The sequence below is a fragment of the Equus caballus genome, chromosome 8 (genome assembly GCF_041296265.1).
Source record: "Equus caballus isolate H_3958 breed thoroughbred chromosome 8, TB-T2T, whole genome shotgun sequence".
Classification (NCBI taxonomy): domain Eukaryota; kingdom Metazoa; phylum Chordata; class Mammalia; order Perissodactyla; family Equidae; genus Equus; species Equus caballus.
In genome coordinates, this window is record NC_091691.1 from 73,442,056 (window position 1) to 73,458,907 (window position 16,852).

At 41.4% G+C, this 16,852-nt stretch overlaps 1 protein-coding gene across 4 annotated transcripts in view; it reads right to left on the reverse strand.

Moving 5' to 3' along the window:
* Nucleotides 1–16,852, reverse strand: part of EPG5 (ectopic P-granules 5 autophagy tethering factor) — a 109,148-nt gene that overhangs the window by 74,590 nt on the left and 17,706 nt on the right. For all 4 annotated transcript variants that reach the window (XM_014727678.3, XM_001498555.6, XM_070221000.1 and 1 more), the window contains exons 7-13: nt 15,157–15,262; nt 12,893–13,007; nt 11,842–11,992; nt 8,619–8,774; nt 5,924–6,081; nt 4,377–4,531; nt 1,770–1,910 (exon numbers count right to left, since the gene is read on the reverse strand). In XM_014727678.3, coding sequence (XP_014583164.3) covers nt 1,770–1,910; nt 4,377–4,531; nt 5,924–6,081; nt 8,619–8,774; nt 11,842–11,992; nt 12,893–13,007; nt 15,157–15,262 — 982 coding nt within the window. The remainder of the gene's footprint in view (nt 1–1,769; nt 1,911–4,376; nt 4,532–5,923; nt 6,082–8,618; nt 8,775–11,841; nt 11,993–12,892; nt 13,008–15,156; nt 15,263–16,852) is intronic.

Sequence of the window (16,852 nt, forward strand, 5' to 3'; positions counted from 1 at the left end):
GACCCAAAAGAACCGAAAGCAAAGTCTCAAAGAGATATTTGTACACTCACGTTCACAGCAGCACTATTCACAACAGCCAAAATCCAAGCAATCCAAGTGTCCATCAACGGATGAATGGATAAACAAAAGTAAATACATACAGTAGAATATTATTAAGGCTTAAAAAGGAAGGAAATTCTGACATATGCTACAATACGCAAGAACACTGAGGACATTATGTTCAGTGAAATAAGCCAGTCACAAAAGTATAATACTGTATGATTTCACTTATGTGAGGTAACTAGAGTTGTCCAACTCACAGAGACAGAAAGTAGAAGTTTGGCTGCCAGGGGCTGGAGGGTGCGCAATGGAGGGAATGAGGAATTATTGTTTAACAGGTACAGAGTTTCAGTTCTGTAAGACGAGAAGAGTTCTGTGGATGAATGACAGTGATGGTAGGTCTCAAAACAATCTGAATGTACTTAATGCCAATGAACTATATACTTAAAATTGGTTAAGATAGTATATTTTACATTGTGTATAATTTACCAAAATTACATTTTTTAATGTTAAAAAAGTACCATGTACTTTTCCAAGGAAAGCAGGATATACCATTTATTCATTTAGGAAAAAGTATGTCTCATAAACCAATCTTTCATTGGAATCTGCCCCCTTATGAATGTGACGAAGCAATGATAGTTACCAGTTATCTATCCTACAGGGATGATACAGTGACCATAAAACCTAAGGGCCCTTTACAAATATAGGCCCACAAAAAAATACTATCACTTTAAACATTCCTCTTGAAGTTATAACACGTGACTATCTGCCATCAGAAAAACTCACACACTGCAGCCTTATTATAGGTGATGAAGAAAATCTTCATTAAGTATACATTTTTTTAAATAGCACATCCATACAATGGAATACTATTTGGCCATAAAAAGGAATGAAGTAGTGATACATGGTACAACATGGATGAACCTTGAAAACATTACACTAAGTAAAAGAAGCCAGTCACAAAAGGCCAAATATTGTATGATTCCATTTATATTAAATGTCCAGAACAGTCAACTCTGTAGAGACAGAAAAGAGAGTATAGGTTGCTTAGGGCTGGAGGGCATGGAGGGACAGAGGGTGATAGCTAAAGGGTCTGTGGTTTCTTTTTGAGATGATATAAGTGTTCTAAAATTGACTGTGGGGATAGTTGTACATATCCATGAATATACTAAAAAGCATTGACTTGAACACTTTAAATAGATGAACCGTATGGTATGTGCATCATATCTCAATAAAGCTGTTTTTAAAATCTACATAAAGACTACAAAAGAGTGTGACAAACGACAAAAATAAATGTACGTGTCTTGCTCAACTTAAATCACTACTTTTAATTTTGCTTTTGGTTGATTTAAATAGGGCCTTCTTTCTTAATCAGAGTTGTTTCTTCCAAGCATAAAATATAAGAATTATGAAAGCCAAACAAAATTATGAAATAAAAACTGTCAATTAACTATAGGCTATAATTAAAGTAAATACCTATTATTGAAAGAGGTAGGAAAGTCAGTTTGAGGAGATTAAAGCGACACGGTCACAGCTTTGTTAAGCAGCAGCTAACCCCAAGGAGGCATGGAGAAGAGCACAGAGCCTGGGACACAATAAATGTTCTCTTCACCCTGTTGAGCCCGTGACTCCACTCCCAACAACCTTACTATTTTTCTCATTGCTCCATTAACTCCAGGATTTAGAAGGAAAAAAAAAGCAAAACAAATAAACAAAATCAGTGCTCTTACCATTCCAACCTGGTCAATGGTGTCTTGAACTCTATCCAGTAGGACAGAAATTATCTCAGGGTGAACAGCTGTGATGGCCCCTAAAAGCTCTCGACCAACCTTTGAAAAAGTCTCTCTGGTCGACAGGGTGACGTAAGATACCTAAAAGTGGGAGGAGGTAGAGATGGCACTTTCAATACTAATTAGCAGTCAAAACACATTTCCATAATTTATTTAGGATATTTTCAAGTTAAGTAGAAAGAATCTCACATTAAGCCTTGGTTCACACTATGTTCAAAAAGATGTCAGAACTTCAGAGAGCTAACTGCCCACCCTGAGGCTGGAAGGTGGGAGGAGAAGGAATGGAGGGAAAAGGCAACTATGTAACAACAACTTCAAGTGCTGGATTCAGGCAGTATATCCCAAAGTCTGTTAGTAGCAATAATATACAGTCGTGTGACACATAATGACATTTCGGTCAAGGATGGATCGCATATACAACGGTGGTCCCATACGATTAGTACCACATAGCCTAGGTATATAATAGGCTAGACCATCTAGATTTGCATAAGTACATTCTATGATGTCCATATAACAACGAAATAATTGCTAACAATGCACTTCTCAGAAGGTGTCCCTGCCATTAAGTGATATGTGACTGTAGTCCCTTTGGTGTAAAAACTTTTCTAAATTTGAAGAAATAACTGAAATGATGAAAGTCAGAATGTATTTCAGGAAAATATTTATTTTCTCCCACAAAATAAGATTCCCAACTATAAGAGCTTCTAAAATATCAATGTTTACAAACTCCTCTTGAACAATGTCTTCCAAAATCCACTGATGCCCATGGCTAACATTTTTCTTAAAAAAATACAGAGGAGGGGCTGGCCCTGTGGCCGAGTGGTTAAGTTCGCGCGCTCCGCTGCAGGCGGCCCAGTGTTTTGTCAGTTCGAATCCTGGGCGCGGAAATGGCACTGCTCATCAAACCACGCTGAGGCAGCGTCCCACATACCACAACTAGAAGGACCCACAACGAAGAATATACAGCTATGTACCGAGGGGCTTTGGGGAGAAAAAGGAAAAGATAAAATTTAAAAAAAAAAAAAAAAATACAGAGGAACAGCACAGAAAAATAACTGAATAAAATAGAATAGAAAAATGTGTGAGTGCATCCCAGTAAGATTAAGTATTGCTTTAATTTCACGTGTGTGTGCATGCACACACGCACGCACACACACATGCACACACACACACACACAGGATCAGAATGCAGTAAAGAATGCAATTTTTTTTTTCAGGGAGGAAGACTGGCCCTGAGCTAACATCCATTGCCAATCCTCCTCTTTTTGTTTGAGGAAGATTGTCACTGAGCTAACATCTGTGCCAATCATTCTCTATTTTGTACGTGGGACGCCATCAAGCATGGTTTGATGAGCCGTGTGTATGTCCACGCCTGGGACCTGAAGCAGTGAACCCTGGGCCACCGACATGGAGTGCGTGAACTTAACTACTACACCACCAGGCCAGCCCCCAGAATGCAATTTTTACTGTGAGTGCTGATTAAAACACTTGAAACATTATTCAAGAGCATAAATATTACTTTAGCAACAGATCTTGAGATGCCACTTAATGTTAAATGTATGTTAAATGTAAATGTATGTTAAAATATATATTCTCCCCTTAATATTTTCAGACCATGAAGATAGTCTGGAATCCTAGATCCACCTAGGCCTTAACCTCACACATGGTTACAAAGTACAAGTATAGGAACGGCTTAATAGAGTATGTGATCTTGGAAAAGCACTTTAGATGATACAGTTCTGTCATGCTCAAACTGGAGTACTGGGAGAAGGATGATAAACTCAGGGAATCTTCTTTGAACATAATTTTACTTGAGTTTACTTGAATAGTTTGGAGGAAACATTTCTATGAAGATAAACAGATAAATGACAGCCTAAATTGAAAATGTGCATAGTTTTTAAAATATACAAAAACTGCAAGAGAGTTTTGATAACCGCTTTAGGTCATATCCCTAGATGCTGAGGGGTCCAAAGTTCACTCTCCTTCACCATTAAGGTTGGCGCAGTGAAAAAAGCAAGGACCTCATTCTAGCTTGTCATTTTATAGACAAAGAAACTGAAGCCCAAAGTGGCAAAGGATCTCTTCTGATGTGAGATGGGCAATTCACAGCAGAGTTCAAACAAACCCAGGTCTTCCAGTTCGAGGTTCAGTATTCTTTCCAGCATCTCATTTAGACTGGCTTTGAAGCAAGGTTTGCACGGTACTGGCAAGGTCTGAGGAGGGGAGGGAGAGTTAGGGGACGGGATGTGGGAAACGAAGGACAGTATAAAAACCATGAATGTCAGGAGGCCGTGCCACATTGTCTATTCCTTACCAAAACTCATGCATCAAACGTCAAGACATATTAGGGGAAATGGAACGGGGATGATTCATATTTTCAAGATTCCTTATAGCAAAATGACATTCCTCTGATTCTCCATCTCCTTCCATGAGCGCAAACAGTATAATGTAGTCACATTTTTTTAAAAGCAATCCCAAAAGAATCAACGGATGGACAATCTAAAAGAAAATATTTTTTAGTTGATTTCTAAAATGTAATATTCTAACCTCATATATCTCCAGAAGAATAATTTTTATGAAGTCTTCATCCACATTGGTTCTTCTGGCTTGAGCCATCTGAGCAAATGTAGTCAGAAGGCAAATCTCTTCCGAGCTATTCATGGAAGAAAGACACTTCTCAAAGTTCACAAAATGTTCTGGGTCTGCAAGTTCACATCAAGAACGTTAAAATGGGGAAAAAATAAATATATATCACTTTAATTACTCTTCCAGAGATAAAGAAGATATACAATTAAAAGACATGTAGAAATATTTAAAGATATAAAAGGTCTTTCTTTGTTCCAGAATGGATTCCTACAGGCATCAGGAAGAAGGTTGGGCCAGATGAAATTCCAACTCTAAATATAATACAGACTCAGGTGACATGTAATATCTCCAAGCCTCACTTTCCTCATCTGTCTCAAAAGGTTTTGTTTTTTTTTTTTAAAGATTGGCACCTTAGCTAACATCTGTTGCCAATCTTTTTTCTTCTTCTTCTTCTTCTTCTTCTTCTTCTTCTTCGTCTTCTCCCCAAAGCCCCCCAGTACGTAGTTGTATGTTCTAGTTTTAGGTCCTTCTGGCTCTGCTATGTGGGATGCTGCATCAGCATGGCTTGACGAGCAGTGCTATGTCTGCACCCAGGATCTGAACCAGCAAAATCCTAGGCTGCCAAAGTGGAGCGTGCAAACTCAACCACTCGGCCATGGGGCCGGCCCCTCAAAAGGTTATTTAAGATTAAACGACATGTCATCAGTGAAGCGTTTTGTCAACTGCAAAGCACTACTACTTTTACTAGATGAGAAGTCGTCAAAGGTACACTTGAAGCTACTTGGTAATTGTCAGCCAAATGAATGACAATCTTCCAAATGAAAACTGCTAAGACTGCAAACTACTCAGCACAAACACAGCATTCCAAACAAAAGAGATCTGCATATAAATGAAATTCTGGCACAAGAAATTAGTGATAACCATGACTGAAATTCTGATAGAGGTATATAATATGTTTTGCCTATTTCTCAGAGGATGCTGTGTGAGCAATATTACATTTTGGCACGTGGGGGCAGGACTGACAAATAGCTTTGCCGTACATGACGGAAAACTAAACGTTGCAAAGGCAAAGTTACAGAAAGTGGATAACAAAGAGTCTCTTTAAAAACTATATTCCCCTGATGGAACTTCTCACAGTAAGAAGGCAACAAGCCAACACTTCTTTCCATGTGTTTACACATTTGAGAAATCAAAAGTAGTCCATCAAACTTCCTGTACTTTCAAAGTAGCTCCAGGGGGCATTTACCAACACAATTTTCATTTCCCATCCCCAAATTGGGTTTGTAATAGAAATTACTATCCAGAGTAATTCAAGAATAATGAAAATTAGAATTATCATTCTAAGAAGTCAAAACAAAGTAATCTCTCGAATTTCAAAATTATTACACGTGAGTAGAGAGTCAAAGATTCTCTCTTAGTCCTTCTAAAAGAAAAAAGAATAAAGCCGGGAAGAGAAGAGGGCACACAAGAGCGGAAACACGGATGAGCACAGCGTGGCGGGGCCGTACCTTGGAGCTGCCTCTTGCACTCGGCAGGCGGGAGGCTGGTGCAGAGCTTCTCCAGACTCCCGCTCTCCGCCTGGTGCATGAGGTAGAAGAGCTTCCAGAGCATCTGGACCGACAGCGTCCCGAAGGGCATTTCCGACATAAACAGCCAAATGCCAAGTCTGCATGTTTTAAAAAGAGCAGGAAGAATTTCATGTATCAGTCAACTTCACTACCCTGAGAAAGCAGACAAACCTTCAGCTATGACAGAAAAAAAATTCTGACGTCATACTACAGCAATTTTCCTAACATGCTTTAGTCATAAACGTGTCAACGATGGAAAACAATAAGAGCAAATACTCACAACGCACTTAGTCTGTGCCAGGCACTGTTCTAAATCGCCTGTCATATATATCATCTCATTCCATCCTCACTAAATCCAAGGCAAGTACTATTACTGATATTATCCCCACCTGATACATGAGGCTGCTAAGGCACAGAAAGGGTAGTAAGAGGCAGAGCTGGGTTTTGAACTGAAGATCCTTTTAAGACCGGGGTGACAGAGAGGTCACTTAGATGTGGATGTACATGTCTACACATGTGTACAGGTACATGTGTGCACACAGAGACATGTGCGGTGGGTGGGAAGGGAATCAAAACCCTCCAGCGATTCCTCCTCCATCACCGAATGAAGTTCAAACCCCTCAGCCCTGCATTCAAAGGCTTCCGCAATACGGCTCAGACCCGCATTTCCAATTAGGGCCCTCTCCACATTCAAAATATTAGACCATTCCTGGAGAAGCCTGGAGAGAACCCCCTCCCTCCAAGCTGCCATCCCTCCACTTGTGAAGCCCTCCCCAATGTCCTCCTCAGCACTATCACAAAATCCATCCCTACCTGACTTGGGCATGATGGTACCCTTTCCCTTTATCAGTGATTCTCACACTCTAATAGGCAGAAAAATCACCTGGAGACCTTATGAAAAACGCAGAGTCCCAAAGCCCACCCACAGAGATTCTGATTTTGTAGGTGACACCTGGGGTCCACAAACTTGCACTTTTTACCGTCACCCCAGATGATTCAGACTCAAGTGGTCCTTACACCACACAGTGAGAAACCCCTCAAGTTACTGTTATTTATGTACACAGACTCGCCACAGCAATATGAAAGCAGAAACCAGTTTTATTTATTTTTGTATAAACCATCATGTAACCTGGAGTCTTATATTTTAATTATCCAGTACCTAAACCAGTATCTTGAAAATAATCAACACTCAATAAATGCTTATTAAAATTTTGTTATATAAATTTTATCTCAAAAAAATCTAAAAAAAGCCAAGGTGGCACTCAAAACTGTTGCTGTATTTTGGGCAAAACTACAAAGTGAACAATTACAAATAAACAAGGCTTAAGAGAAAAAGGGAAATTAAGCAGTACACGCCTAACTCACGTCTATGGGCCACCAGGCCACTAGTGGCCCAGACCACCACCAACCTAGACTCTGAAAAACAACAGCCAGACTCCTAACTCCTGAGCAAGACTCTGGCTTCAGTGGGCAGAGCTACTGCACTGACTTCCTGCAGGGTTCTGTACAGGATCTGGTGCACCTCATGAGAATACCAAATTTATGGACACTATGGAGTGCGTAATAAGAGTAGTTGAAAGATAAATTTCTAAGCTCATGTTCTATTTATCTTAGACCCATGCCTTCTGAGTGCCTAAAAGTAGTTAAGACTTAGTCGAGTAGTCCTGATCTTTGTCTAAGTGAGCGGTTAGACTTCAAATGTAAGTGGTAGTTGTTCTTTTGCGGTTTCAGGACCTGAAGTCTTTTATGATTTAAAAAGCATTTCCACATATTACTACATTTCATCCTCGGAACATATCCAAGAGGTCGATGGAAAGGTAGTATCATTAACATCATCTCCATTTTATAAATGAAGAGAGTGAGACCACAAGTATTAAGCAACTTGCCCAAGGTAACAGACCAAGACTCAAACCCACTACACAACACACAATAAATAATGGGCTGTGGCCAAGGAGCCCATGGCAGACGGAATGTAGACCGCTCAGAAGGAGGCAAAGGTGAGGGAGAGCTGGCAGTTCATGAGCGCAGCTGGGTGGGGTTGGAGGCTGGCAAACGTCTGCTAGCAGAGAGCACAATGCTGTCGCAGCAGAACTCACTCCTACAGTTGGCCAGAAGCTTGGGAAAGACAGTACATGGTGCACTGCTGGGCACCTGCCTATGCCTCAAACGTATCATAGTGCTGTTAGCAGCAGCAAAGACAGAGTGATAAGAAGACAGTGTTTACACAGCCAAGACAGGGGACCAGGACCCATGACAGTCCTAGACCTTAAACCCTCAAAGTAAGACAACTTGAACAATAAAATCGGCAAATCAGTTGTATTGCGTACTGAGTGCCTACTCTGCCTCTCTGTAGGCACCAGAGATGGGTATGAAACAGAATTCCTCTCCTGCTTAAGGCTATCCTAAAAGTTCAGGGGTGGCAAAACTGAGATATCAGAATTGGATTATTTCAAGACTGAAAGAAACCTGAAAGAGAGATCATTTCAGTTAATACTACAGATAAGGAAACTAAAGCCCAAGAAATAGATGAAATAGACTAAGACATTGATATGAGATCTACTTTAGTCAATGACTTTTACACCAATCCTTCTCACTAGTCAGGGGGCCATTTCCCAACAACTATCATGCTTCTTACCGTTTGGCTTTCAGCACATGTAGGACAGCTCTCAAAAACAGCTCATCAAATTCAACCTGTAGTTTCTCCACGGAGTAGGGCTGCAGGGCCAATCCCAAGCCTTGATTGTGGCTCACGTACTGTGCCCAATGGTCACTCACATAACCAAGGGTCATCCTGAGCATGAGGAAAGACAATATAGCACCTTTCGTTAATGTACTCAATATGGGCACCTTTATATTACATTTGAAGCATCAATTTATTCAATACGTATTTACTGAACACCTACTATCTTCTACGTTCTGAAGGGAATTCAATGGGGAAAAACCCTACCCTCATGGAGCTTCTATTTAGTGGAGGGCAAAGAGACAATAAACAAAATAAAGTACAATATATAGTCTGTCACACAAAATATATAAGTGACATTGAGAAAAACAAGAGAAGGGAATAAAGTTTCTCTGGAGTTGGTGAGAGGAGAGGCCATTGTAAGGGGTTTGGCTGGAGTAGGAAAAGCCCACTGAGGAGGGTCATGTGAGCGAAGACCAGAAGTCGTCAGACCGGTATCTAAGAGAAGGGCATCCAGGTAGAAGAAACAGCCAGTGGGAAGGCTCCAAGGTGTTCAGTATGTTGGAGGAAAAGCAAGGCAGCCAGGGTGCTAAAGCAAGGTAAGTGAGGGGGAGATCAGCTGGAGAAGAAATCACAAGTGACAGGGAACCAGAACATGCAGGCCCTTAGGCCACTGTGCAGACTGTGGCTTCCACTCTGAATGTGACGGAGCAGTAGGGTCAGGAGCAGGAAGAGACATGAAGTGACTTGCTATTTACAGGAAACACTGGCTGATGTGAGAATAAGCTAGGGGGCAGGGAGCAAGAGCAAAAGCAGGAAGATAACTCAGGAGGCTACTGTGATAATTAGGGAGAAAGAACAAAGAATGAACTAGGATGGCAGCAGTGAAGGTGGCGAGAAGAAGCGGATTCTGGAAACGGCATGTTTCACTGATTCAAAAGAATGCACCTCTTTCACACTTTAATCTCTGCAATTGGAATATATGTTAAAATTGACAACGTGCCATAACATGGCAGCATTTTTTATTCTTTGTGGCACACAAAATACATCTTCAGAATAGGTGGTATCTTAGATTTGATGAAAGATGGTGTTTCAAAGGTAGAGATGACAGAATTGGCTGTTAGATTGGATGTGGGGTATAAGAGAGAAAAGTCAGGAATGACACAAGGTGTTCTGGCCCGAGCAACCAGAAGAATAAAGCTGCCACTTACTGACATTGGGAGGAGCAGTTTGGGAGGCAGGAAGAGTGAGTTCACTTTGGGAACATTAAATTGCAATGTTCATGAGTCATCCAAGTGGAGGTGCTGAGTTGGTAGCTTATGAGAGAGGTATGGGCTGGAAATATAACTCTGAGAATTGTAATGGTTATTTAGATGATATTTAAAGACATGAGAATGGGGGAGATGCAAAGAAGCAACTTCAGATAAAGTGAAGAGGTCCAGGCACTGAGCCCTGAGGCACTCCAACACTAAGAAGTTTGGGAGGTGAGAACGAAACAACCAAGGAGGCAGAAAATGAATAACCAGGGAAATAGAGGAGAAACCAGGCAAATGTGGTATCCTGGAAACCAAGTAAAGGAAAAATTTTTTGAGGAGAAAGTGATGAAGTATGAGAAAGGCTGCTATGTGAACTATGTGAAAGATGTAAAGCAGGATGAAGACTTAGAATTGGCCACTGAATTAGTAGCACAAAGTTCATTAGCAACTTTCATTCTTAAGAGCTGTCTGGATAGTGCTGGGGGGAAAATCTGATTGTGGAGAGCTCAAGTGCAAATGGAGAGAAAAAACCAGAACCAAAAGATGACCCAAGGAGAGTGAACTTGCGGAAAACTGTTCTACAAGCGGAAAGTATGAGAAGAATCTGTGATAGATACAAAGAGAAGTAAGCAGATGGAAAACAAAGAAAGAATAATCAGGGGCCAGCCCTGCGGCTGAGTGGTTAAGTTCACGCGCACCACTTTGGCGGCCCAGGACTTCACTGCTTCAGATCCTGGGCACGGACATGGCACTGCTCATCAGGCCATGCTGAGGCGGTGTCCCACATAGCACAACCAGAAGGACCTACAACTAGAATACACAACTATGTACTGGGGGGCTTTGGGGAGAAGAAGGAGAAAAAAAAGACTGGCAGCAGATGTTAGCTCAGGTGCTAATCTTTAAAAGAAAAGAACTATATTTACCAAGCAGAATCAGAAAATGAATGTCTGAACTTCTGATAATAGATAGGCTTTTAGCTTCTAAGAAATTACTCTCCAAGTTACCAGCCATCCCTCCTCTCATCATCTCATTTTCATTACCTTCTACCGAAGGCTTTCTCTAGACCTCAAAAGTAACCCCCAGACTTTCAGGGCATCCTGTAATCATTTACCTGGCTTTATAAAGCTGATGAATATACATCTAAAATAAGTTAATAAAAATCAATTCTGTTTTGGAAACAACAGTGAGGAGGAGGAGAAGTTTTGTAGTTTTTTGGAGGAAAGGGACGTTGGAAGAAATAACAACATATTTATATTCTGTAGGGAATGACCAGTAAAGACACAAAAATCGATGATGCAGAAAAGAGAATATAAAATTAATTCAACAAAAAGCAGCACAAATTCTCAAAATGTATTCATACCTGATAATAAAAACATAAACCCACTTCTCACTCAAATAAATGATAATGCTTTCTCAGCTCAAATACAGTAGCCACTGAAGTCTTCGCAGCTTTCTTTAAACGGTATTTAACAGAAATTAGAATAAGAATAAATAAGACAGAAAACAAGGAAACAATGATACAAAGAGCTATTGCCAATTTGCCATAACTAAGAGACAATTTCCAGGCAAACGCTATGAGAAAGAAGAAAAGAGAGAGCTAAGGAAGGGGAAAGAGCCTGGTTTTTCCTTGACCAAGTCCAGTTTCTCTGGCCAAGTTCAACCCAGCAGCTGCTCTGAGGATCCCGACTCCAAGAACAATTACCATCTAGCAAATGAGTTAAATTTGAGATAATTAGCCAAATACTCTGACTGGAAGCATTTACAGAATTCCCATCTGTTAGATGGTGAAAAACAAAATTTTTACTTTTACGATAAATAAGAACTGAAATATACACTAAAATGTCCATCATCCCAGTCATGCAGTATCTGTGTCCGACCAGGGTGAAAACAAGTAGAAATAGATGTACCAACAGCTGTATTACCTGATCATGTAACCAATTCGCTTCACAAACTGCCTATAGCGTGCTCTATTAAAGGTTTCTAACCCCACAGCCAGAAGTTCCACTAATGAGTTAGCAAAGGCAAAAATTTTCATCATCTCCTGAGGTCTTGTTGTTTCAGGTAAATAATCGCCTAGAAGTTAATCAGAAAAAAGGAAACAATTACAATTACAACAGGAAAACACTGAAGGATACAGGTGGCAATACCTCAATGAGGAACAAAGCCAAGGTGAAGAACTAACAATCCCCATGGCTCTGGCTCCTATGTCAACGTGAAACGGGAAACCTGAGACAGAGCACAAAATTAAAACAATTTATGAAAGCTGGGCAATGTCAAGCTAGTGAGCCTTTTTGCATTTAAGCACTCAGGAGGAAATTACAAGCACAAGAAAAAGGAAGGAAGCTTCATCAAGGTGTGATGCAATCATCTCTCTAGAATGCCAGGTACAGGGGAACCTGAATCAGCAGCCTGCACTAGTTGTCTTTTTTATTTTTCACTTGAGGAAAATTAGCCCTTAGCTAACATCTGTGCCAGTCTTTCTCTATTTTGTATGTGGGTCACTGCCACAGCATGGCTGACAAGTGGTGTAGGTCCGTACCTGGGATCCAAACCTGCAAACCCTGGCCACCAAAGCAGGGCACGCCAAAGTCAATCCCTATGCCATGGGGCGAGCCCCACAAGTCATAAGTCTTCATGCTGAGATCCCTGTGTTTGGGCTTGCCACCAACCATTTTACATAAGACAAAAGAAATTAGTCTAGGGGCCAGCCCTGTGGTGTAGTAGTTAAATTCACACGCTCCACTTCAGTGGTCCAGGGTTTGCAGGTCTGGATCCTGGGTGCAGACCTACACAATGTTCATTAAGCCATGCTGTGGCAGTGTCCCACATGCAAAAAGTAGAGGAAGATTGGTACAGACATTAGCTCAGTGACAATCTTCCTCAAGCAAAAAGAGGAAGATTGGCAAAGATGCTAGCTCAGGGCCAATCTTCCTCACCAAAAAAAGAAAAGAAAAGAAAAAGAAATTAGTCTACCTTTTGCTTTAAACCCAAGAAGATATTGAAAGAGTTCATGAAATGGAAACTGTGATAAAAGGACAACCAAGTCATCTTCATCAAGGAGAATCCAACTGGTCTCAGGGTCTTCATCCTAAGGGAAAAGATGCAAAATCATGTCAGCTGATTTGACCAGATCACACTATGGTCTACAGTTACAGGAAGTAAATTATCACAGGTCTCAGTGGTACATATGTGGTATTCTCATGAGTCTTCATGGACTTCTCTTCCAGGACAGAGATTTATAGCATCAGTTCCATAGATGGACTGTAAATCCCCTGAAAATACAAGCACAATTTTATGTGTATCTGGGTTATGTCCATTCTTCGGTGGCTGAAACTGTTATCATTAAATTTCCACCTCAAAAAAGCTTAAAAAAAAATGCCTATGGAGTGCGTATCCTACTATAAAGCTCAGTGGTTTGACAACAACAATTAAAGAACCACATACTAGAGTCCAAGTTATTTTAGCTACTAGTCTCTTGTCCCCAAGTCAAGGTCTACCGTAGCACTCAACTGACTTATCAAGAAGCAATTAGCAAATATACTTCAATAAAAAAGTAAATTAAAAATTTTAAGAAGCAATTAGCATTTGCTATGGATAACAGAAGTTGTGCTATCAATTAGTGCTGCTGAAAGCAGGATAAAAATAACAATGGTCATACACAGGGATTATAGAGGGGAAATCTTCGCATTTTTTGGTTTGATACAGAGCACTGAAGTCATCTTAGAAACCAAATTGATTTGTGTCCTAACATATGCTACATTCAGAAGGGAAGGCCTTCTAAAAACGTAAAACTACCCAGAGATCTTGAAGAATATATCACCTCAATTTCAACAAGGGATTAATGTAATTCATTCACGATTTCCTTAACACACTCATTTTTACCCTCTAACATTCCTAAATGGCTAACAAGAGCCTCAGAAACTCTACTTAGAGGAGTAGTTCTCAACTCTGGCTGTACATGGGAATCACCAGGGAGGGTTTTAAACATGTGGATGTCTGAGTGTGGGCCTGGGCAAGGTTTTTAAATTGCCCAGGTGGTTCTAACACACATCTAGAGTCAAGCAACCACTCACGTGGCTAATGGAGAGAGCCTTCCTCCTCGTGGCCTTTTCTGAGTCAACAGCACTCTCAATATTCTCATCCACTCCCCAAGTTCTTGAAATCACTCAACATTTAATGAGTGCTACCCAGGAGACAGGCACCACTGCAGAGTCCTTAATCATTACCTGTCTCCAGGATTAAATGCAGAAAACATACCAGAAAAAAGACCTCTCTCTCAGGAAAGATCACTCTTGGAAAAAAAAAAAAACAAAAAAAACCCTGCTCTACTACAATCTTTAAAAGCGCAAATAGCACCAGCTCCCAAGAAGCTCTCCCTAGTATGACTGTTCAGTCTCTAGCAAAGATGTCTGCGTGTCCCCATCACTGACCACCATCTCACCACCTCTTGCAAATCCAGGAAGAGTAAAGTAAGTGTGATGGGGCTCCCCATTCCTGAATGAGCATGTGGTTAAACACACAGACATGATCCCCACGGCTGACCCGGCTGTCATTCTGACAACTGTCCACGGCAAACTTTCAACTTCTTTTAAAGAGAAGGAGTTTTAGTAAATCCGGTCCCTGGCCATCCTGGACAAGAATATCAAATCCGAACTTGGACCATAAAAAAGCATTAGGACTGATAACTAGCCAGAGGAAAAATTCTTTACAAACACACTAACCATGTGTACAGCAGAAAGAAAAATCAACAAGTGTTATCTCGAGAAATTGGACTTTGATCATTAAATTCTCACCAAAGGCAGAGAACCATCTTCTACCTTTCAAATGAGAAGATCTGGATAAGGAGTTTGTATGAGCCAAGGGAGAACCCTGGAAAGCTCCCGCTCTTTATGACACAGACTCAGAGGAGAGCTCAAGCCCAGGACAGTTACTACATAAAAGAAAATCCTGAAATAAATTTTACACAATATGAAAATGTTCCCAGGTTCAAATTCTCCCAGCTGAACAGGAAGATATTCTGGGGAAGGGCAGCAGCACAGCACACTGGCCCAGAGCACAGGCTCCAGAGGCTCCTTCACTCCCCTGCACCTCAGATTCCTCAACTGTAAAATGGAGATCACATCAGTATTTGACTCATGGGGTTGTTGAGAGAATTAAATGAGATAATATGCGAAAAGTACTTAGAACAATACTTGGCACAAAAATATGAATCAAATAATGCAGACACGACAAGTTACCTCTTCTCCTCCCTCATCCACTAGTGTCCACGTCCCAGACGCAGGTCCCGAGGAGGACGGCTTCCGCTCACTGGGCTTCATGTGGCACAGGAACTCTGCTCGATTTCTAAAGGACAAGGGAAATCACTCCAATCACCTAACCAGAGGAAGCCGGCATGGGTGCATTCTGGATCATCTACTCACCCTGAGGAAGAGTCAGGCATCGATCCAATCTTCAAACGGTTTAAATTAGTAAACAAGAAACAAGAACTGGCTAAAATCCAAGGAGACTAAAACCTCACTCATTTTGCTGTAGACACCTCGACTATTCTGAATTAGTCATGTGAGTAACTGCAGAAAAGCAGTTACACTAGCACAGCTCTGCGCACAGCGGGACATCAACATGCACGCAGGGATTGCTGTAGCGCCTTCACTCCAACCAGGCTTACAAAGTGCTGCCAGGCAGACGACTTTAGGAAACATACTTCAGTGAATAAAAAAGGATAATCCACACGTAATGCAGAAGCTTGTTTAGGACAAAAAAGTACATCCAAATGCAAAAACATTAAGTCAAATCATATCTACCACGTGTAGGCGCAGCCCCTGTATCCAGGCAGTAAGAGAGAGGAATTGGGGAATTCTGCCAGCCAGGATTCACAAAGTGGTAGCTGGATCTGATGAGCAGGCGTAACCAGAGAAGTTTCCCCTCTTAGACCACAGGCCGGTTCTCAGGCCCCTTTTGCGTCCTCTCTGGCCTGACCCTGAAAATTCACCCATTCCTTCCTTTAACCAGGAACTTTCTTCCAGGACTTCCAGCTCTGTGGCTCTAGTGCTGCCCTTTCAGCTCCAATCCTGAAGCTGCAAATGTCCACTGGTATCTGTCACTTGTACATGTCCACTTGTATGCCTCAGTGACCTCAAACTCTCCTCCTTACAAAACAGCTCTCCTTTCTGTCTTTTCGGTCTGTTAGGGCTGCCAATACTCCAGTCACTCAGACTCAGGCATCTACAGAGTTACGTCCAAACCACTCCTTTCCCACACTTGCCTTACTTAGTCAGCACTTAATCCTTTCCTCGGAGGATGACCTTCAGGTTCCCCTCTCTCTCTTTCCCACCACCATTACCCCAATTCAGGCTTGGAGGCAGACAAGCTTTCCAGGACGGAGAGCAGGTGGTAGTAATACTGTTCAAGGTCACCTAGACACAGACTCTGCCTTCTCCCCCACTTAATGATGCACCCTCTTGACAATGAGTTGGGTTTCAGAGCCAGGAGAGCGAGATGTCTATAACCGTAATTCAATTAAGCAGAAGCATATCTTCTTCTGCCTCCAGTCCGTCCTAGTCTTCCTTAAAAACAACTTTACCCTTAGAAAAAGGAACCCTCATACACTGCTGGTGGGAATGCAAACTTGTGCAGCCACTATGGAAAACAGTATGGAGATTCCTCAAAAAATTAAAAATAGAACTACCATACGATCCAGCCATGCCACTACTGGGTATTTATCCAAAGAGCTTGAAGTCAGCAATCCCGAAAGTCCTATGCACCCCAATGTTTATTGCAGCACTGTTTACAACAGCCAAGACGTGGAAGCAACCTAAGTGTCCAGCAACAGACGAATGGATAAAGAAGTTGTGGTATATATATACAATGGAATACTACTCAGCTGCAAAACAGAACAAAATCATCCCATTTGCAACAACATGGATGGACCTTGAG